Below are 23,131 nucleotides of genomic sequence, written 5' to 3' on the forward strand. Positions count from 1 at the left end.
GTCATCTTCGATGAACGTTTCTATAGGAAAAGTCATCTTCGATGAACGTTTCTATAGGAAAAGTCATCTGCGATGAACTTTTCTCTAGGAAAAGTCATCTGCGATGAACTTTTCTCTAGGAAAAGTCATCTCCGATGAACTTTTCTATAGGAAAAGTCATCTTCGATGAACTTCTCCCTGATGAACTCTCTGATGAACTTTTCTCTATAAAAAGTCATCTCCGATGAACTTTTCTCTATAAAAAGTCATCTCCGATGAACTTTTCTCTAGGAAAAGTCATCTCCGATGAACTTTTCGCTAGGAAAAGTCATCTTCGATGAACTTTTCTATAGGAAATGTCATCTTCGATGAAAAGTCATCTCCGATGAGCTTTTCTATAGGAAAAGTCATCTCCGATGAACCTTTCTATAGGAAAAGTCATCTCTGATGAACTTTTCTATAGGAAAAGTCGTTTCCGATAAATTTTTCTATAGGAAAAGTCTTCTCCGATCATTTTTTTCTCTAGGAAAAGTCTTCTCCGATCATTTTTCTCTAGGAGAAGTCATCTCCGATGTAGTTTTATATAAGAAAAATTATCTCCGGCAAACTTTTGTCTAGGAAAAGTCATCCCCGATACACTTTTCTCTAGGAAAAGTCATCTCTGATGAACTTTTCTATAGGAAAAGTCATCTCCGATCAAATTTTCTGTAGGAGAAATCATCTCATATCAACTTTTCTAAAGGAAAAGTAATCTTCGATGAACTTTTCTATAGGAAAAGTCAACTTCGATGAACTTTTCTATAGGAAAAGTCATCTTCAATGAACTTTTCTATAGGAAAAGTCATCTTCGATGAACGATAGGAAAAGTCAACTTCGATGAACTTTTCTATAGGAAAAGTCAACTTCGATGAACTTTTCTATAGGAAAAGTCATCTTCGATGAACTTTTCTACAGGAAAAGTCATCTTCGATGAACTTTTCTATAGGAAAAGTCATCTTCGATGATCTTTCTATAGGAATAGCCATCTTCGATGAACTTTTCTATAGGAAAAGTCATCTCCGATGAACATTACTATAGAAAAAGTCATCTCCGATGAACTTTTCTATTGGAAGAATCATCTCCGATGACCTTGAATTCGAATCGTTTTAGAGAAACAGGTAATTACTTTTTGTTAGAAGCTTAGTCTGTTAAATAACTTTTACGCCTTTGTCGGTTGTCAATGCTGATTTATGGATGGAGCTCGTGTTGTTAGAAATGCTAGATTCCTGATAATTCGGAAACGGAATAAACTAAACATTCAACACTTTTTTATAGTTCAGTCTGCTTAATTAAAAAATCCCTTGCTATTCATCAAGTCCTTTGGCCTTACGAATTATCGAGAATACGATTTTAAGAACCTGTTCGGACATTTCGTGTGTTTTAAGACAATTCCACCAAAACCTTTTCTAGTTCCCCACTTCACATGCAAAATTCTAAGACCGTAACTTCATCGGGCATGAAAATTGGTGATCTGTCGGTCACTCATCATCTACAAAATTTTATATATACAATCTCTCTCTCTCTCTTTGAAAAGTAAATTTTCTGAAGGCCTAGGCCACATTAATGGCTATTTCATTTCTGAAATCACATTTTGTGCAGCACAGTGTTTATTTGTTATACAAAATTCATTAAATTTTTGTTTATTTATGTATATAATAACACTTACACAATTATGCCTAAAACTATGCACCAAAAACCATATAATATGTTTTTTGCCCGTAACCCATTATTGGCTAGAAATAAATTTAAGTTAAGCTAGTCTTAAAAATGAATGAAAAAAAACTAAACTAAATTAACACAAAAAATAAAGACAAAACAACTAAATTTGGACATTTGACAACAACAAATAACATAAATAATTGACAACTTACGGAATCAATTCCTTTATCCTTGCCCGGGCATACAAATGTAACATATTCATGACAACGCTTGTGAACGACATACGAACAAACTGTAAATGTAAAAAAGAAGAAGAAGAACATGAAAATCATATACATGAAACAATGGGAAATAACATAAAATTTAAACTCGCACACACACACAAGTGTACAGCAGCTGCATTTAACCTATTGCTAGTAGTGGTGGTGGTGGCAGCAGAAGACAAGCAACACCACACGTGTCACATGTCGTAAAGATGAAAAAGTTTTTGAGGCCAAAACTTTTCCAAAAAAATAAAAGAAAATCTTTATGTGACATCTGGATTGTATGTAATGCACTTTGCCGTTTCTGCTGCTTCCTCATTTGTTTCTACTGCTGTTGCTTTTATTTCTCTCGGCATGTGTGTGTGTGCGCGCTCGTGTGTTTTGTGGCGTTCAGCTGGTGGTTGCCTTGTCTTAAATTTTCTTTTGTATGGCAACACTACTTTACCTTGGCATTGAAAACCTTGCTTGCCAAAACCCCTGTAAAGATATAAAAGAACGAGAAAATAAAATTACAATTTTATAAAGAAAAAGTTTTTATTTTCAAGGGAGGAAAGGAGGAAACTACGGATACAGCAACGACAATCATATTATTTACCTTAAAAAGTGTTTTTTGTTGTTTTTTTTTTCTAAAGAGTTTTAAGGTTTTTGTTACAACAATAGCTTATACATTTTGTTTCTTTTTTTGCCAATGTCTGTCCAGATTTTTGTGAAGAGCTTAAAGACACTTAAAAATTTCCTTAATTTTCTTAATATTCCTCTGTCTGAGAGTGCTATTGGTTTTGTGGGTGTGTGCCTGCGTTTGATTTGAAACATTTCAAGGATGTCCAGTACTTTTGGTTTTTGCAACAAATTTTATTGTTTTCATTTTGTGGCTTATGTTTGATAAAACCAACACAATTTAAAAGTTTATTTTCTTTGTGGAAGGAAGGTAAATAAAAATCCCTTTTAAAGTATAAGCAGCAAATGGCGTACAGAGGTGTGTAAAATACATTTTAGAATCGTTTAGCTATATTAAAACATTAGACTTATTAAATGTTGAGAACAGTCATGATGCTTTAGGAGAATAATGGAAAATTTTTCGGGTCTTTTCAGAAAAAAATACTTGTTACTGGTGTGGGTAGTTCTTGGAAATTTTTCTTCCTAAAAAAATCCTCACTATGAACGAATTCAATTTTTTCATGAACAGCTTTTGCTTTTCGTAGAAGACCTTTCCAAAGCAATAATTTTTTCTTCAATTTCTCTTTAAATTGAAGTATTTTTTCCCACAAATGCTTTAATTTCCAAATAACTGATTTTTTCTTCCTATTCTATAATTTTCTTTGTCACATTGTTTATTTTTTTGTTTTTTTTTTTTTTTTTTTGGGAATTTCAAAACCTGCCTAGAATGTTGAGTGATTTCTCAATTATAAATGTAGAAAAGCGAGATGCCTATGGAAAATTTCAATAACCTTTAAACTGTAACGACAATTTCCTAACATTAAAGACATTTTGAGACAGTTCGTCTAAAAAGAAATAGACAGAATATATTGTAATCCAAAATATAGGGTGGAATTGAAACAATCATCTGAAATTGGGGAGTTTTTTCTTTATCAAACAAAACGGCGATTTATAATAAAAAATGCTGAAATTATCAAAACACAGCAAGTAGATTAAATATCAACGTTTATTACAAAGCTATTTGGGGTTAATTTCATATTCCTTGTTCAGCAAGGGAATTCATTTAAGTATGTGTTTTAGGTGATTCAAAAACATTGCTTTTAAAAGTCAAATAGATATTGAACTCAAGTTCATAAGAGATTTTTCTCTCTTCTCTCTCTTTTATTCAAATTCTACTAAACTAAAAAAAACAATTTTTTTTTTAAATTCCACATTCACATATTTTGGCTTTCAATGTTCTTTGTTGAATATAAAATCCTCGCTTGTTCTGTGGACCACCCTAATACACGACTCTTGTTATTATATGCCATCATATTCACTTAAAGATATTGCGTTTGTCTGTGTTTAATCCCAACCATTGTCTTCGACCACAACATAATCTTGGGAGTTTACTTCGATTTCAAAAGTCAATGTCATTTATCTCTCACGTAGCTGCGTAAAGAAAATCAAATCAAATCACACTCACACTCACACACAAACAGACCGAAGTATTCTTATCTGTTTCTAATAAATCGTACGAAGGGATGAGAATAAATAATTAGTTTTGGTTTTAAGGGGTTCTTACTAAACAAAACAATAAAATATTTAACTTACAGATTGCAGATAATAATTTCGAAATGTGGCATTATATGTACGACGAACTTTTCTGTAGAAAAAGTCATCTACGATGAACTTTTCTATACGAAAAGTCATCTACGATAAACCTTTCTATACGAAAAGTCATCTACGATGAACTTTTCTATAGGAAAAGTCATCTACGATGAACTTTTCTATACGAAAAGTCATCTACGATAAACCTTTCTATACGAAAAGTCATCTACGATGAACTTTTCTATAGGAAAAGTCGTCTACGATGAACTTTTCTATACGAAAAGTCATCTACGATGAACTTTTCTATAGGAAAAGTCGTCTACGATGAACTTTTCTATAGGAAAAGTCATCTACGATGAACTTTTCTATAGGAAAAGTCATCTACGATGAACTTTTCTATAGGAAAAGTCATCTACGATGAACTTTTCTATAGGAAAAGTCATCTACGATGAACTTTTCTATAGGAAAAGTCATCTACGATGAACTTTTCTATAGGAAAAGTCATCTACCATGAACTTTCATCTACGATGAACCTTTCTATACGAGAAGTCATCTACGATGAACTTTTCTATACGAGAAGTCATCTACGATGAACTTTTCTATACGAAAAGTCATCTACGATGAACTTTTCTATACGAAAAGTCATCTACGATGAACTTTTCTATACGAGAAGTCATCTACGATGAACTTTTCTATACGAAAAGTCATCTACGATGAACTTTTCTATACGAAAAGTCATCTACGATGAACTTTTCTATACGAAAAGTCATCTACGATGAACTTTTCTATACGAAAAGTCATCTACGATGAACTTTTCTATACGAAAAGTCATCTACGATGAACTTTTCTATACGAAAAGTCATCTACGATGAACTTTTCTATACGAAAAGTCATCTACGATGAACTTTTCTATACGAAAAGTCATCTACGATGAACTTTTCTATACGAAAAGTCATCTACGATGAACTTTTCTATACGAAAAGTCATCTACGATGAACTTTTCTATACGAAAAGTCATCTACGATGAACTTTTCTATACGAAAAGTCATCTACGATGAACTTTTCTATACGAAAAGTCATCTACGATGAACTTTTCTATACGAAACGTGATCTACGATGAACTATTTAATACGAAAATTCATCTACGATGAACTTTTCTATACGAAAAGTCATCTACGAACTTTTCTATAGGAAAAGTCATCTACGATGAACTTTTCTATAGGAAAAGTCATCTACGATGAACTTTTCTATAGAAAAAGTCATCTACGATGAACTTTTCTATAGGAAAAATCATCTACGATGAACTTTTCTATAGGAAAAATCATCTACGATGAACTTTTCTATAGGAAAAGTCATCTACGATGAACTTTTCTATACGAAAAGTCATCTACGATAAACCTTTCTATACGAAAAGTCATCTACGATGAACTTTTCTATAGGAAAAGTCGTCTACGATGAACTTTTCTATAGGAAAAGTCATCTACGATGAACTTTTCTATAGGAAAAGTCATCTACGATGAACTTTTCTATAGGAAAAGTCATCTACGATGAACTTTTCTATAGGAAAAGTCATCTACGATGAACTTTTCTATAGGAAAAGTCATCTACGATGAACTTTTCTATAGGAAAAGTCATCTACGATGAACTTTTCTATAGGAAAAGTCATCTACGATGAACTTTTCTATAGGAAAAGTCATCTACGATGAACTTTTCTATAGGAAAAGTCATCTACGATGAACTTTTCTATAGGAAAAGTCATCTACGATGAACTTTTCTATAGGAAAAGTCATCTACGATGAACTTTTCTATAGGAAAAGTCATCTACCATGAACTTTCATCTACGATGAACCTTTCTATACGAGAAGTCATCTACGATGAACTTTTCTATACGAGAAGTCATCTACGATGAACTATTTTATACGAAAATTCATCTACGATGAACTTTTCTATACGAAAAGTCATCTACGAACTTTTCTATACGAAAAGTCATCTACGAACTTTTCTATAGGAAAAGTCATCTACGATGAACTTTTCTATAGGAAAAGTCATCTACGATGAACTTTTCTATAGAAAAAGTCATCTACGATGAACTTTTCTATAGGAAAAATCATCTACGATGAACTTTTCTATAGGAAAAATCATCTACGATGAACTTTTCTATAGGAAAAGTCAGCTACGATGAACTTTTTTATAGGAAAGTCATCTACGATGAACTTTTTTATGGAAAAAGTCATCACCGATGAATTTTTATATAGGAAAAGTCATCTACTATGAACTTTTCTATAGGAAAAGTCATCTACGATGAACTTTTCTATAGGAAAAGTCATCTACGATGAACTTTTCTATAGGAAAAGTCATCTACGATGAACTTTTCTATAGGAAAAGTCATCTACGATGAACTTTTCTATAGGAAAAGTCATCTACGATGAACTTTTCTATAGGAAAAGTCATCTACGATGAACTTTTCTATAGGAAAAGTCATCTACGATGAACTTTTCTATAGGAAAAGTCATCTACGATGAACTTTTCTATAGGGAAAGTCATCTACGATGAACTTTTCTATAGGAAAAGTCATCTACGATGAACTTTTCTATAGGAAAAGTCATCTACGATGAACTTTTCTATAGGAAAAGTCATCTACGAAGATCTTTTCTATAGGAAAAATCATCTACGATGAACTTTTTTAAAGGAAAAATCATCTACGATGAACTTTTTTAAAGGAAAAGTCATCTACGATGAACTTTTCTATAGGAAAAGTCATCTACGATGAACTTTTCTATAGGAAAAGTTATTTTCGATTAACTTTTCTATAGGAAAAGTCATCTACGATGAACTTTTCTATAGAAAAAGTCATCTACGATGAACTTTTCTATAGGAAAAATCATCTACGATGAACTTTTCTATAGGAAAAATCATCTACGATGAACTTTTCTATACGAAAAGTCATCTACGATGAACTTTTCTATACGAAAAGTCATCTACGATGAACTTTCCCATACGAAAAGTCATCTACGATGAACTTTCCTATACGAAAAGTCATCTACGATGAACTTTCCTATACGAAAAGTCATCACCGATGTCCTAAAAGAAAAGTTAGTTTCGATTAACTATCGTATAAGAAAATTCATATCTTATGAACTTTCCTCAAAGAAAATTCATCTCGGATTAATTTCCCCTTAAGAAAAACAAACTCTGATGAACTTTCTTATAAGAAAAATCATCTCCGGTGATCTTTCCTAGAAGACAAGTCATATCTCATCATTCATTCATCATTCTCAAAGGTCATTGGCCCTGAACTGTACTGAAGAAAATTAGCTGTATAGACCTTTTCAACTCATTTCAATTAACATTTTTCCTTTTCTATTTTGTATTCCATTTTGACACCTTTGTCGATTTTTAGGCAGATCCCTGATGAAACCAAAATCACACACCAGTCTACCATTGGAATCGCCTCCCATTATGCATAAACACCAGAAGCATGCCACTGCACCACCACTACTACAACTCTCATAGTCTTGGTCATGTCTGTGCACACTAAGTGTTATTAGTGGGACCACTTGTCGTGTCAGTCTAATACAATCGTTATAAATACAAGGAGGATATGGATGAGTAGTACGTTTGCAGGGTCTCTTTTATTAGTGCTGTGCCTGTATCGGTCTGAGTGTCGATGAGTGTGAATGAGAGCTTCCATATATTGCCATCTATGCTATTACTCACCATAAAGAGATGACATTTTAGAGGCTTTAACTGGCTTTAGCATTAGTGCCAGTGACAATGTCATTACATGAGCTGTGACATCATAATAGTGACATATGAGCAGCAGCAGCAATAATAGTTCCTGCATAACTGCTACTTACTTGCTAATGTCATAATGTTGCCAGTTTATAGTGTGAGTTGTTTTCGTGTGTGTCTGTGTGTTTCTCAGTCAAATACCACAACTTGGTTTGGGAGCACATGTTTGTTCACTTTTTGTCAATGTGGTTGTGTGTGTGTGTGGGGGGGGAGGGGCGCATATAAACGTATGTTTGCCTTTATGAGGTTTCCACCAAATACGCCACAAAGTCAGGGTTTGGTTGGAAGGAGGCAACACAAGGAAGATATTTGTTAAGACATTTTATGGATTTAATTGTTTGTCATAGTTGTGGGTGTTCGTTCAGTAGTTCCAGTGCTGGAGAATTCATAATGGTTCTTGGCAATGGCTTTGACCGGCATAGTAGTGTAGCTTGGTAATATTATCTTGAAATGGTTTACGCTTCATATGTTCACATCACTATGCGTTTTGTTATTAGTTAAAGTAGCTTATGGCTTATAGTTTGAGGGGATTTTCGTTGCCGCATGTTGTTCTTTATATAAATGAAATGGACATGGATTTATGTGTGTAGTAGTGGTATGTATGTTTGTCTTAGATGTCATCTTTAATATTCATCATAAGAGAAATTGCTTTTAATGTGAAAACTATGCCAGTTTTTCACATGTTAAATATCTGTTAGTGGGTTAATGGTTAGTTATGGGACATTAGTTAAGATATCAAAGTAAAGCGAGTGGAAGAGCTTAACACTTTTATATCAGAAAGTCATTGATAAAAAAGTTTTCTACAACGGAAGTAATGATGGCAGATACTTTTGCTAAAAAAGGAAAGAATCATTAATTATTCCATAAGAAAATGTATGATTGATTATCTGCCCCATGAGATTGATGAACTTTTCTACTGAATTTTTTATGTGTATAATGAAATAACTTCCGAGTCCGAACGGCGTGTCTTACGACACCACTTGTAGAGAAGTTTTTCATGGCTTAAATACTCAGGAAATGTCGCCAGCATTACTGAGGGGGAATTTTGCCACCGTTGAAAATTTGATGTTGCTTGGCCTGGGATTCGAACCGCATACCTTCTGAGTGCAAGGTGAACGTGCTAACCATTGCACCACGGCGATAAGCTTTCCTATAAAAAAAGTCATCTTCGATGAGCTTTCTGTAAGAAAAGTTATCTTCGATGAACTTTTCTATAAGTAAAGTTATCTTCGATGAGCTTTTCTACAAGAAACGTCATCTTCGATGAGCTTTTCCATATGAAAAGTCATCATCGATGAGTTTTTCTATAAGAAAAGTCATATTCGAAGAGCTTTTGCTATAGTAAAAAGTCATCTTCGATGAGCTTTTCTATAAGAAAAGTCATCTTCGGTGAGCTTTTCTATACGAAAATTTCTCTGTGATGAGCCTTTCTGTAACAAAAGTCATCTCTGCTGAGCTTTGCTATAAGAATTATCATCTTCGATGAGCTTTTCTATACGAAAAGTCATCTCCGATCACCTTTTTCATAAGAAAGGACATCTTCGATGCACTTTTCGCTGCAATTTTCTCCAAAAAATCATTCCTCATTAGCTTTTCTACAAGAAAAATCATCTCCCATGAGCTTTTCTATAAGAAAAGTCATCTTCGATGAGCGTTTCTATAAGAAAAGTCATCTTCGATGAGCTTTTCTATAAGGAGGGTGATCTACGATGAGCTTTTGCTATAAGAAAAGTTATCTTCGATGAGCTTTTCTATAAGAAACGTCATCTTCTATGAGCTTTTCCATAAGAAAAGTCATCATCGATGAGTTTTTTATAAGAAAAGTCGTCATTGATGAGCTTTTCTATAAGAAATGTCATAATTGATGAGCCTTTCTATAAAAAAGTCATAATTCGATGAGCTCTTGCTATAAGAAAAGTCATCCTCGATATGCTTTTCTATTAAAAGTCATCTTCGTTGAGCTTTTCTATAAGAAAAGTTATCTTCGATGAGCTTTTCTATAAGAAACGTCATCTGCAATGAGCTTTTCCATAAGAAAAGTCATCATCGATGAGCTCTTCTACAAAAAACGTCATCTTCGATAAGCTTTTCCATAAGAAAAGTCATCTTCGATGAGCTTTTCTACACGAAAAATCATCTCCCATGAGCTTTTCTATAGGAAATGTCATCTCCGATAAGCTTTTCCATAAGGAAGGACATCCTCGATGCACTTTTCGCTGCATTTTTTTTCCAAAAATCATTCCTCATTTGCTTTTCTACAAGAAAAATCGTCTCCCATGAGCTTTTCTATAAGAAAAGTCATCTTCGATGGACATTTTTAAGAAAAGTCCTCGCATATGAGCTTTTCTGTAAGAAAAGACCTTTCATGAGCTTTTCTATAAAAAAGTCATCTCCAATGAGCTTTTCGATAAGAAAACATATCTCTCATGAATTTTTCTATACAACTATCATCTCTCATAAGTTTTTCCATATTAAAGTAATCTTTGATGAGCTTTTTTTTATAAAAGGGTCATTCCCGATGAGCTTTTTTGTAAAAAAATCATTTCCGATGAAAAGAAAAAAAGCCATCTTCGATGAGCTCTTCTATAAGAAAAGTCATCTTCGGTGAGTTTTTCTATACGTAAAGTCCTCTCTGATGAGCTTTTCTATAAGAAACGTCATCTTCGATGAGATTTTCTATAGGAAAAGTCATCTTCGATGAGCTTTTCTATAAGAAAAGTCATCTTCGATGAGCTTTTCTATAAGAAAAGTCATCATCGATGAGCTTCTGCTATAAGAAAAATCATCTTCGATGGCTTTTCTATTAAAAAGTCATCTACGATGAGCTTTTGCTACAAGAAAAATCATTTTCGATGAGCTTTTGCTATTAGAAAAGTCATCTTCGTTGAGTTTTTCTATAAGAAAAGTCATCTTCGTTGAGTTTTTCTATAAGAAAAGTCATCTTCGATGAGCTTTTCTTCAAGAAAAGTTATCGTTGATGAGCTTTTCTGTAAGAAAAGTCATCTTGGATGAGCTTTTCTATAAGAAAAGTCATCTTGGATGAGCTTTTCTATAAGAAAAGTCATCTTGGATGAGCTTGTCTATAAGAAAAGTCATCTTCGATGAGCTTTTCTATTACAAAAGTCATCTTCGATGGACATTTCTAAGAAAAGTCTTCTTATATAACTTTTCTGTAAGAAAATACATCTCTCATGAGCTTTTCTATAAAAAAGTCATCTCCCATGAGCTTTTTGATAAGAAAAGTTATCTCTCATGAGTTTTTCTTTACAAAAATCATCTCTCATAAGCTTTTCTATAAGAAAGTCATCGTTGATGAGCTTTTCTATAAAAGGTGCTTTTTGTAACAAACTTCATCTCCGATGAGCTTTTCTAGGAGATAAGTCATCTTCGATGAGAGTTTCTACAAAGAGTGTCATCTCCGATGATCTCTTCTTTGTGGCTAATGAACTTTTGTGCTGGAAAAGCTTATTAGTGAACTCCTGCAAAGAAAGGTGTCAGGTGAGATGATTTACTTTCGCAACAACAAACTTAAATGGCTCCAACTAAATTAGTGATTTTTTAACGTCAGAGCTATTTTCCATTATGGAAAAATATATTGAAAAGTGCCCTTTACATGCTTCATTAAATTTTAGCAATTTACTTAACAGGATATCGTCTGATTTTCTATAGGTTTATGTGCAAAAGTTTCTCAACGTTAAAGTTCTAACTGGTAATTGATTCCTTTACCCATTTTCTACACACACAAACACATATGTACGAGCATGTTAAAGGCAAAATCATGGCCCATTCACAATTTACGCTCGTATAAACATAATGAAGGAACAGTTTTTGTAGTTTAATCTTTAACAAGGTTACTACACTCTCGCTTGAATACACCCACTCACTCACCAGCGTGAACACACATCTCGTAGCCTCAGCACTCTCATCATCTAAACAGCCTTGTTCATTTCTTGACATGGCTCATTCATTCATAAGCGCCAAGTGTGACTGAGTGGAGGAAGTACAGACAAGTGTTTTTAAGGCTGTTTTCTTTTGTGCCACCAGATACGTTTTCCTCAATTTGGCGCACAGAACAACCGCCAAAGTTAGAGAAGACGGGGCAACAACGACCCCATGAAACTGAAACTTAAGGTTATTTGTTTTTTTTATTGTGTGCCTTTAAAATGCCAGTCGTCTTCCTTCCTCCCCGTTCTTCTTTAAATTTATATTCATACCAAGTTGAAGGTAATTTTGCATTCATACAAAAATGACCTCAATTTCAAGATGCATAGACATAGTATAAAGGATATCCTTCACCCTCACCTTAATGACATTGCATGCATGCATATGTATGCATCGAACATCCCTTGTGGTTGTGGAAGGGATGTTGATTTTTTCCGCTAGTCTTGTGAACTGCTCGTTTTGTTTGAGCCAACATTATGTGAATGAATGTGTTAAAGAATATTTTCCAAACGAGGTGTTTAGATTTTTAATTACAGCACAGAAATGCTATGCAATTTTCAAAATTAAGCTTTGCTTTTCATTTTTAGTTTATTCAGGCCTTAAGCTATTGTCTGCAATTTGTTTGCTTTTGTGGTTATCCGAGTGGAAATAGTTTCTTTTTTTTTAAACAAAATGTATGTTGTATGTACATGTCACCCCCTTGAGGATTTTGTTACACCTCCTAAATGTATGCAACAATATTGAATTAAAAATAGGGGAGTGTATAACTTTACAAAGGGTAAACGATTGGGAAGGATAGTTGAATTAATTTTGGAATGATAGACAAATTCTAATGGTAGAAAACTTAACAGCTGAGGAGACTGCTACAAACGAATTTTGCTCCGTTGAACTTTTCAATAGAACTTCAGTAATAATGTTTTCATCTATATATATTTACTTTCTTTTAGTTATACTCGTCACTAATGACTACCTCATGTCCCCATGGACGAACTGTTCTAGAAGAAAATTATCCCCATCTAGATTAATTTTAATAATAAAAATTATATTCTTTCTGAAAACTCTTAAAAAATAAACTGATGATTTTTCTCTAGAGAAAATTTCATCACTTAACATGTTTTCAGCCCTCCAAACCTTTTCCCCCTATATTATCCCACACCACATAGTTACGAACAACGTCAGAGGAAAATCCTTAAAATATACAAAACATTTATTTTATTCTGTTTGTTTTTCCATGCGATAAAAATTGTCCAATTCAATTTATGTTAATGAAAATATTTAAATAACTCCTAAAAGTATGCTGAGGTTTGCAGATGCAATGTGCTGATACCTAAAAATATGCAACACTGTTGTCATTCTACATTAAGATGATGATGGACCAAAACAAATATTTGAGTTCATACTTAGACAAAAAATTCGAAATTTTATTGAATTTGTGGTGGACAAACCAGAGATTATTTTGGCTTTGTTTACCCCACACAGCTATGCTAATTAAGATAAGGCCCTAATCTAGGCTATATAAAAATTCAATCTGTTTTCCATTCAAGTATTCTGATAATCTTTCTTTTGCAGCGTTTCCTAGAATTTGTGGTTTATTATTTCATGGGCTCCGCATAACAAAAGACCGGAAGAAATAAAAAATACTTGACCTTTTAAGGTTGAATGCCATTAGAACGTTTTATGGCGAAATATAAATAGCCATGGGGGGAAATATAAGCGAATGTTTTTAGTAACTTTACTTTTTGTGAATTTGAAATATTTTCCTGGTGAACCAGGTTCTTTTAAATTTAATAACAACAAAAAGTACCAACAATAAATGAATACAATTCCTACTTAAACTTAAAAACGCAGAAATATTTTTCAAAAGTATGTTTCAATCCTTAACATCCACTGACAGACTCTCCTTGAAGTGTGGAAGTGAGTTTATCCTAGTTGAAGAGTTTTCACCAGGTTTTGTAAAAAACCAACGTTAAAACTCGTTAACATGTTGACACTCTTGTGTTGAGATCAATTTTCAGGTTTTCACTTCCAGCTAAAGTGAGATAAACGCCAAACAGCAGCTAAGTGGATACGGAAGGGCTCCAAGGGTTTCCTATCTGCAAGCAATTATTGCTGTGCGTGTATTACGTTTTTCTTTTTTGCTTTCTTACCTCTTCACAATTTGCAAACAGTTTTACTTTTCAGTTGTTTTGTTGGCATTCGGTTTTGGCTTGGAAAACCAAGAAACGTTTTTTTTTCAATCAACACCGGCTTAATGTTTTGTGTAAATTTGCATTGCATGACTACGCAAAGATATTTTGCAGAACGAAATGTAAAATCAGCTTCTTCTATTTCCTTCTTTTCTTCTTCTTTTTCAGTGCAAATTTAATATTGTAGCAGATATGGTGCGACGTAAACTGAGACTTTTTTGACATACAATATGTACGTGTTATTTTTCTGTTCTGCGATGAACTTTTATATAAAAGTCATACCCGATGATTTTTTCGATATGATATGTTATCTCGGATGAACTTTTTCGTAGGAAAATTAATCACCGTTGAACTTTACTATACGAAAATTCAACCCCGGCGAAAAAAAAATTCATCTCGATTATCTGTACGTATAGGAAAATACATCTCGGTTGAACTTTTCTATAGGAAAATTCATCTCGAATGAACTTTTCTATGAGAAAAGTCATCTCGGATGAACTTTTCTATGAGAAAAGTCATCTCGGATGAACTTTTCTATAGGAAAAGTAATCTCGGATGAACTTTTCTATAGGAAAAGTAATCTCGGATGAACTTTTCTATTAGAAAATTCATCTCGGATGAACTTTTCTAGAAGAAAAGCCATCTTCGATGAACTTTTATAGAAGAAAAGTCTTCTTTGATGAACTTTTCTAGAAGAAAAGTCATCTTCAATGAACTTTTTTATAGGAAAAGTCATCTTCGATGAAGTTTTCTTGAAGAAAAGTCATCTTCGATGAAGTTTTCTTGAAGAAAAGTCATCTTCGATTAACCTTTCTATAGGAAAAGTCATCTCGGATGAACTTTTCTATAGGAAAAGTCATCTCGATGGAATTTTCTATAGGAAGAGTCATCTTCAATGAACTTTTTTATAGGAAAAGTCTTCTTCGATGAAATTTTCTATTGGAAAAATCATCTTCGATGAAATTTTCTATAGGAAAAGTCATCTTCGTTGAACTTTTCTATAGGAAGAGGCATATTCGATAAACCTTTCTATAGGAAAAGGCATCTTCGATTAACTTTTCTATAGGAAAAGTCATCTTCGATTAACTTTTCTATAGGAAAAGTTATCTCCGATGAACTTTTCTATAAGAAAAGTCATCTTCGATGAACTTTTCTATAGGAAAAGGGAGGTCGCCCCTCGGTCGGCAGGGGTGGGAAAGAGAGGCGTGGGGACGTTCGAAAAAAAAAGTCATCTTCGATGAACTTTTCTATAGGAAAAGTCATCTTCGATGAACTTTTCTATAGGAAAAGTCATCTTCGATGAACTTTTCTATAGGAAAAGTCATCTTCGATGAACTTTTCTATAGGAAAGGTCATCTTCGATGAACTTTTCTACAGGAAAGGTCATCTTCGATGAACTTTTCTACAGGAAAAGTCATCTCCGATGAACATTTCTATATAGGAGAAGTCATCTCCGATGAACATTTCTATATAGGAAAAGTCATCTCCGATGTACTTTTCTATATAGGAAAAGTCATCTCCGATGTACTTTTCTATATAGGAAAAGTCATCTCCGATGTACTTTTCTATATAGGAAAAGTCATCTCCGATGTACTTTTCTATATAGGAAAAGTCATCTCCGATGTACTTTTCTATATAGGAAAAGTCATCTCCGATGTACTTTTCTATATAGGAAAAGTCATCTCCGATGTACTTTTCTATATAGGAAAAGTCATCTCCGATGTACTTTTCTATATAGGAAAAGTCATCTCCGATGTACTTTTCTATATAGGAAAAGTCATCTCCGATGTACTTTTCTATATAGGAAAAGTCATCTTCGATTAACTTTTCTATAGGAAAAGTCATCTTCGATGAACTTTTCTAGAACTTTCATCGCGGATAAACTTTTCTAGTAGAAAAGTCATCTTCAATGAAGTTTTCTATAGGAAAAGTCCTCTCCGATGAGCTTTAGTATATATAGGAAAAGTCATCTCCGATGGACATTTCTACATAGGAAAATTCATTTCCGATGTATTTTTCTATATAGAAAAAGTCATCTACAATGAAAATGTCTATATAGGAAAAGTCATCTCCGATGTACTTTTCTATATAGGAAAAGTCATTTTCGATGTACTTTTCTATATAGGAAAAGTCATCTTCGATAAACTTTTTTATAGAGAAAGTCATCTCCGATGAACTTTTCTATAGGAAAAGTCATCTCCGATGAACTTTTCTATAGGAAAAGTCATCTTCGATGAACTTTTCTATAGGAAAGTCATCTTCGATGAACTTTTCTATAGGAAAAGTCATCTCCGATGAACTTTTCTATAGGAAAAGTCATCTTTGATGAACTTTTCTATAGGAATAGTCATCTCCGATGAACTTTTCTATAGCAAAAGTCATCTTCGATGAAATTTTCTATAGGAAAAGTCATCTTCGATGAACTTTTCTAGAGTCATCTTCGATGAAGTTTTCTTGAAGAAAGTCATCTTCGATTAAAATTTCTATAGGAAAAGTCATCTTGGATGAACTTGTCTATAGGAAAATTCATCGCGGATGTACTTTTCTGTAGGAAAAGTCATCTCGGATAAACTTTTCTAGAGAAAAGTCATCTTCGATGAACTTTTCTATATAGGAAAAGTCATCTTCGATGAACTTTTTTATAGGAAAAGTCATCTTCGATGAACTTTTCTATAGGAAAAGTCATCTTCGATGAATTTTTCTATAGGAAAAGTCATCTTCGATGAACTTTTCTATAGGAAAAGTCATCTTCGATGGATTTTTCTATAGGAAAAGTGATCTTCGATGAACTTTTCTATAGGAAAAGTGATCTTCGATGAACTTTTCTATAGGAAAAGTTATCGTCGATGAACTTTTCTATAGGAAAAGTCATCTTCGATGAACTTTTCTATAGGAAAACCTTTCTATAGGAAAAGTCATCTCCGATGAACTCTTCTATAGGAAAAGTCATCTCGGATGAACTTTTCTATAGGAAAAGTCATCTCGGATCAACTTTTCTATAGGAAAAGTCATCTGCGATGAACTTTTCTATAGGAAAAGTCATCTGCGATGAACTTTTCTATAGGAAAAGTCATCTCCGATGAACTTTTCTATAGGAAAAGTCATCTGCGATGAACTTTTCTATAGAAAAGGTCATCTCCGATGAACTTTTCTATATGGGAAAAGTCATATCTGATGAACTTCATTTCCAAAGAACTTTTCGATGAACTTTTCTATAGGAAAAGTCATCTTCGATGAACTTTTCTATAGGAAAAGTCATCTTCGATGAACTTTTCTATAGGAAAAGTCATCTTCGATGAACTTTTCTATAGGAAAAGTCATCTTCGATGAACTTTTCTATAGGAAAAGTCATCTTCGATGAACTTTTCTATAGGAAAAGTCATCTTCGATGAACTTTTCTATAGGAAAAGTCATCTTCGATGAACTTTTCTATAGGAAAAGTCATCTTCGATGAACTTTTCTATAGGAAAAGTCATCTTCGATGAACTTTTCTATAGGAAAAGTCATCTTCGATGAACTATTCAATAGGAAAAGTGATCTCCGATGAACATTTCTATATAGGAGAAGTCATCTCCGATGTACTTTTCTATATAGGAAAAGTCATCTTCGATGAACTTTTCTATAGGAAAAGTCATCTTCGATGAACTTTTCTATAGGAAAAGTTATCGTCGATGAACTTTTCTATAGGAAAAGTCATCTTCGATGAACTTTTCTATAGGAAAACCTTTCTATAGGAAAAGTCATCTCCGATGAACTCTTCTATAGGAAAAGTCATCTCGGATGAACTTTTCTATAGGAAAAGTCATCTCGGATCAACTTTTCTATAGGAAAAGTCATCTGCGATGAACTTTTCTATAGGAAAAGTCATCTCCGATGAACTTTTCTATAGGAAAAGTCATCTTCGATGAACTTTTCTATAGGAAAAGTCATCTTCGATGAACTTTTCTATAGGAAAAGTCATCTTCGATGAACTTTTCTATAGGAAAAGTCATCTTCGATGAACTTTTCTATAGGAAAAGTCATCTCCGATGAACTTTTCTATATGGGAAAAGTCATATCTGATGAACTTCATTTCCAAAGAACTTTTCGATGAACTTTTCTATAGGAAAAGTCATCTTCGATGAACTTTTCTATAGGAAAAGTCATCTTCGATGAACTTTTCTATAGGAAAAGTCATCTTCGATGAACTTTTCTATAGGAAAAGTCATCTTCGATGAACTTTTCTATAGGAAACGTCATCTTCGATGAACTTTTCTATAGGAAAAGTCATCTTCGATGAACTTTTCTATAGGAAAAGTCATCTTCGATGAACTTTTCTATAGGAAAAGTCATCTTCGATGAACTTTTCTATAGGAAAAGTCATCTTCGATGAACTTTTCTAAAGGAAAAGTCATCTTCGATGAACTTTTCTATAGGAAAAGTCATCTTCGATGAACTTTTCTATAGGAAAAGTAATCTTCGATGAACTTTTCTATAGGAAAAGTCATCTTCGATGAACTTATCTATAGATAAAGTCATCTTCGATGAACTTTTCTATAGGAAAAGTCATCTTCGATGAACTTTTCTATAGGAAAAGTTATCTTCGATGAACTTTTCTATAGGAAACGTCATCTTGGATGAACTTTTTATAGGAAAGGTCATCTTGGATGAACTTTTCTATATAGGAAAAGTCTTCTCCAATGAAATTTTCTATAAAGGAAAAGTCATCTTCGATGAACTTTTTTTTAGGAAAAGTCATCTTCGATGAACTTTTCTATAGGAAATGTCATCTTCGATGGACTTTTCTATTGGAAAAGTCATCTTCGATGAACTTTTTTATAGGAAAAGTCATCTTCGATGAACTTTTCTATAGGAAAAGTCATCTTTTCTGTAGGAAAAATCATCTCCATTTAACATTTCCATGTAAAAAGTCATCTCGTTATTTGTATATGAAAAATCACCTGTGATAAACTTTTTTATATCTTCAATTAACTTTTAACGATGGGAGTTGCTGATGAATCTGTTTGTGATGTTTACGACCTTTCCATATTTTATTGCCACAATTGACAACTCCGTTCTGTATCTTTATTTTTCTAGCAATTGTGAATATATTCCATTTTTATGCCATTCCTCCTGATGAGCATTGCTTTCGTTTATTGCAAGAGTATTGGTGCCTTTAACTCTTGAATAAAGGAAAGCAGAGTTTTTGTGATTTAATAACTTTTGTGGTCCCTGTTGTTATTGTTGCTATTGCTTTACCGTTTGCTCTTAGTCGTTATTCTCAATATCGAAAACATCTTCGTTTTCATTTTGGTCGAAAGTCATCCAGCTGCGTCTACTTCTTCTGTTCGTTTGATGATGATATCTTTTGTTGAAGGACTTTTCTTACAGTGATTGATTGGCAAAGTACGTTGTTGGTTGATGATATTCCATAGCAAATTGCAGTGGTATTACTTTTAAGTCATCTTCGTGCAAGAGACTTCTTCAATCTCAATCAGTTGTAGTTTGTATAAAATGTACATAGCTTTGGGTGAAATAAATTCCAGACATTGATCCTTATTTCTAGTGAATAGATTGCCTGTTACATAGTTGAATATTTTATAAAGAAAAAACATATTTAAAAATATAATTGGAACGTTTCTTTATGATGTGGTTTGAGTTACAGTAGTGGAAGGTTTGTAAACGATGTTTTTGATTTGAGATTTCAAGTAAGGAACCTTTACATTTTAATCACTTTAATAGCTAAAAGATATGCTTTGTCTTTGATGCTTCCTAAAAATATGCACTAAAAATGAAATGGACCTTAGACATGAGATTCGACATGTAATGATGGTAAATCTTCTGCTGTGCCATCAAATTGTTACAAGTGATGATTTCGTTTTGAAAATTTCATTACAATCACAACTACTTTTAGCCAAGTGAATAATTAATAAGTGGAGAAGGTAAAAAGAAGAAAACAACCACGACAAATACATACATCCACTGGTATCCATGTTGGTAGCCACTGTTGAAAAGAAAAGACGAAAGAAAGAGAAAAACATCATAGAAATACCAAAAACACATAACAAATGCCATGAACTAAACCACAATGTTGTCTTCGGCCAAAAAGAGGAGTTAAGGACTTCAGGGACAAATGATGAATTATTCAGTAGCATTTTTACGATTGTGAAGAGTGCAGGCTGCCGGCTTCTATATGTGGCATAAGTATTTGTTAATAATAGTGGCCCTAAAGCAGCAAATAATACTTAGCGTTGGTAATTTTGCAAGCTTTACTTGCTGGGGTCATCATCACCATCATCCAGACAATACATTTACAACAACGAATAGCAGCTATAATTGTTATGATGACAGTTATGGCTTATTTCATTAGCTTTGATAAATATTAATTAAGAAATATCTTAGGGAAATAAGTTCAATATACACAGAAGCATATGTATTTTTGTTGTGTGTGTGTGGGAGGAAATTACTTCGAGGTTTTGCAAGGACTGTTAAAATTTATTATTAATGACCATAATAACAATATGCTTAATAAACCCCAATTGTGGCTTGAGAATATGATAAATTTTGTGCGCTCCCCCTAAATATAGGCAATAAATTACAATATTTACTTTCAATGGCATTCTTTTAGGATTACATTTAATATTATTGAATTTTTACATATTTTTAAACGCTGTTAGAGATCATAAATAATGTTTGGTTTTTTCCCAAAGCATATTTTTAGGCTTTACTACAAAATACCAGACAGACTACCATGGCGGTTGATGGTTTTTATTGGCTTTGGTTTAGATTTTTTTGCTGCTGTCTTTTTATAATCCAATTTACATTCCATAGCTACTGGAACCGCAACTATGAATTGCTTTTGACACCAAAGCCTACCGCAATGACGCATGACTAAGCCCAAACCAATAAAAAAGCATTGCTGCTGTTCTTTGTTGTCCAAACACTGTGTGTTATCTATACAAGGGATTTTCAGGGCCTTTGTTGGCATAGACATATTTGTTTTTTTTCCTATTTGTGTGCAAATGGCAGCCATAAATAAGCCAACATCACAAAAGTGCGAACAATAAAACATAAAAGAAAATTATTCTCTCGAATGCAAACAATTATGTTAAATTATACAGAGTAAAGAGGAAGAAGAAGGGCCACCGTGGTGCAATGGTTAGCACGTCCGCCTTGCACTCAGAAGGTCTGCGGTTCGAATCCCAGGCCAAGCAACATCAAAATTTTCAACGGTGGCAAAACTCCCCCTCAGTAATGCTGGCGACATTTCCTGAGTATTTAAGCCTTGAAAAACTTCTCTACAAGTGGTGTCGTAAGACACGCCGTTCGGACTCGGCAATAAAAAGTAGGTCCCATATCATTGAGCTAATATGAATCGGCGTGCACTCATTGATATGAGAGAAGTCTCCCTTGTCCCATCTGGGATGTTTGTGGAACAATTATATAAAGAGGAAGAAGTCGGGTGAGAATTCATTGCCTCTATTGCTCAATATTTTCTTTCCACACCATTTCTTGTGGCCAAGATTTGTGGTTTCAGCTTAAAAGCATTTTTGCGGTATAACTGTGAAGTTCCATTGAAATGCTGCAGATGCAGTTATTGTGGTTGGCCAATGTTTTCTTTGTGGGTGTGCGTGTGTGTGAGTGCTTTTTTGTGTGCCTTCAGCAGTGCTCTGTTGATTCTGTTCCTGGGAATTGCCGATTTATTCAAACGAATGATATGCAACCATCACTGGTCTCTGCAGCGTTTGTTCAAATGAGATTTTCATTGAATAAAGATGAGATAATCCCAGGAATATGAACACATGCTTAACAGGAAAGGCGTATACCAGGAATATTGTTGGTTACTTTCTTAAATAAATTCATGTTGGAAGTTTATTTCAACTTTTCAAATTGTATGAATATTTTGTGTAATTTTTAGAGCTATGTACCAAAATTCCAGTGTAAAATAACAAAAAAAGAGTCCAAAGCCTTTTGACATTCCACTCCACTCCTACTCCACCTTCACTCGTAAAGAGCTTTCACAAACTCAAACGAGAAAATACATCCAAAAATAATCCCCATTCTTGGTGATATGATGGTTGTCTGAGATAGTAAGCTTAATGTGTATATAGCATACTTTTAGGATCTACAAATCTATCTAGTATATAAATTAAATAAATACCAGACTACCGGTTTTTTTTTGGCAAATAGAACTGGACCAACATAATACCAAAAATACCAAATATACATACAAATTTACATACTTAACATAAAATATATTAAGATACCCACCGTGCTCTTGAAACAATTTTAAATGGAAGGTCTTACACCTTGGACGTGTTTGCGGATTCTGAAACTACAATGTTCATAGATGAGAAAAATCAACAAGCAAAAAAAAAAAAAAATCGCCGGAGCGCTTTTTAAGTATATCGCGATTTAAGTTGACATTTTTAGGGGTTGTTTAGGTTTTCACGATTTTGCTTAGAAACCGCAAGTCCTATCAAAATGGGACTAAAGAAAATGTTGTAGCTATGTAAATTCCCTACAAGATCGACCCTTATAGTATTTTCGTACTTTTTACAATTTGTGAGATATAGAAGTTCAAATTGGAACAATGCACTGACTATATCGCCCCCTTATAAAACAATGTCATGAAGGGTGGCCTTAACTGACTTGTGATGAAAACCGCTTACACTGGAAAAGTTTTTGTGAATTCTGAAAAAAAAAATCAAAAAAAAACAAGAAAAAATCGCTGCAGGGATTTTTAAATAAATCGCAGTCAAAATTCACATTTTTAGATGTTTTTTAGGTTTTCACGATTTTGCTTGGAAACAGCATGTCCAATCGAAATGGAGCTAAAGAAAATGTTGTAGCTGTGAAAATTCTCTAGAGGACTGACCTTTATCATTTGTTCCCATCCTGTACCATTTTTGAGATAAAGAAGCTCAGTTTACATTTTTAGGTTTTTTTGTTAGGGTTTCGAGATTTTGCTTGAATAAGGTAAGTCTTATCGATATGGGACCTGAGAAAATCTTAAAGGTGTGAAAGTTCTCTACAAGACTGGCT

General features: G+C 33.5%; 1 protein-coding gene across 44 annotated transcripts in view; it reads right to left on the reverse strand.

Moving 5' to 3' along the window:
- Pkc53E (Protein C kinase 53E) overlaps positions 1 to 23,131 on the reverse strand; it is a 168,694-nt gene that overhangs the window by 42,357 nt on the left and 103,206 nt on the right. For 30 of the 44 annotated variants that reach the window (XM_073992927.1, XM_073992934.1, XM_073992948.1 and 27 more), the window contains 2 exons: positions 2,386 to 2,417; positions 1,890 to 1,969 (listed from right to left, as the gene is read on the reverse strand). In XM_073992927.1, the coding sequence (XP_073849028.1) occupies positions 1,890 to 1,969; positions 2,386 to 2,417 (112 nt within the window). Of the gene's footprint in view, positions 1 to 1,889; positions 1,970 to 2,385; positions 2,418 to 20,063; positions 20,091 to 23,131 lie in introns of those variants that run through there. The other 14 variants (XM_073992916.1, XM_073992942.1, XM_073992913.1 and 11 more) reach the window with 2 other exon arrangements.

Source organism: Musca autumnalis, unplaced genomic scaffold, assembly GCF_047663935.1.
Source record: "Musca autumnalis isolate F117 unplaced genomic scaffold, ASM4766393v1 scaffold_5, whole genome shotgun sequence".
NCBI lineage: Eukaryota > Metazoa > Arthropoda > Insecta > Diptera > Muscidae > Musca > Musca autumnalis.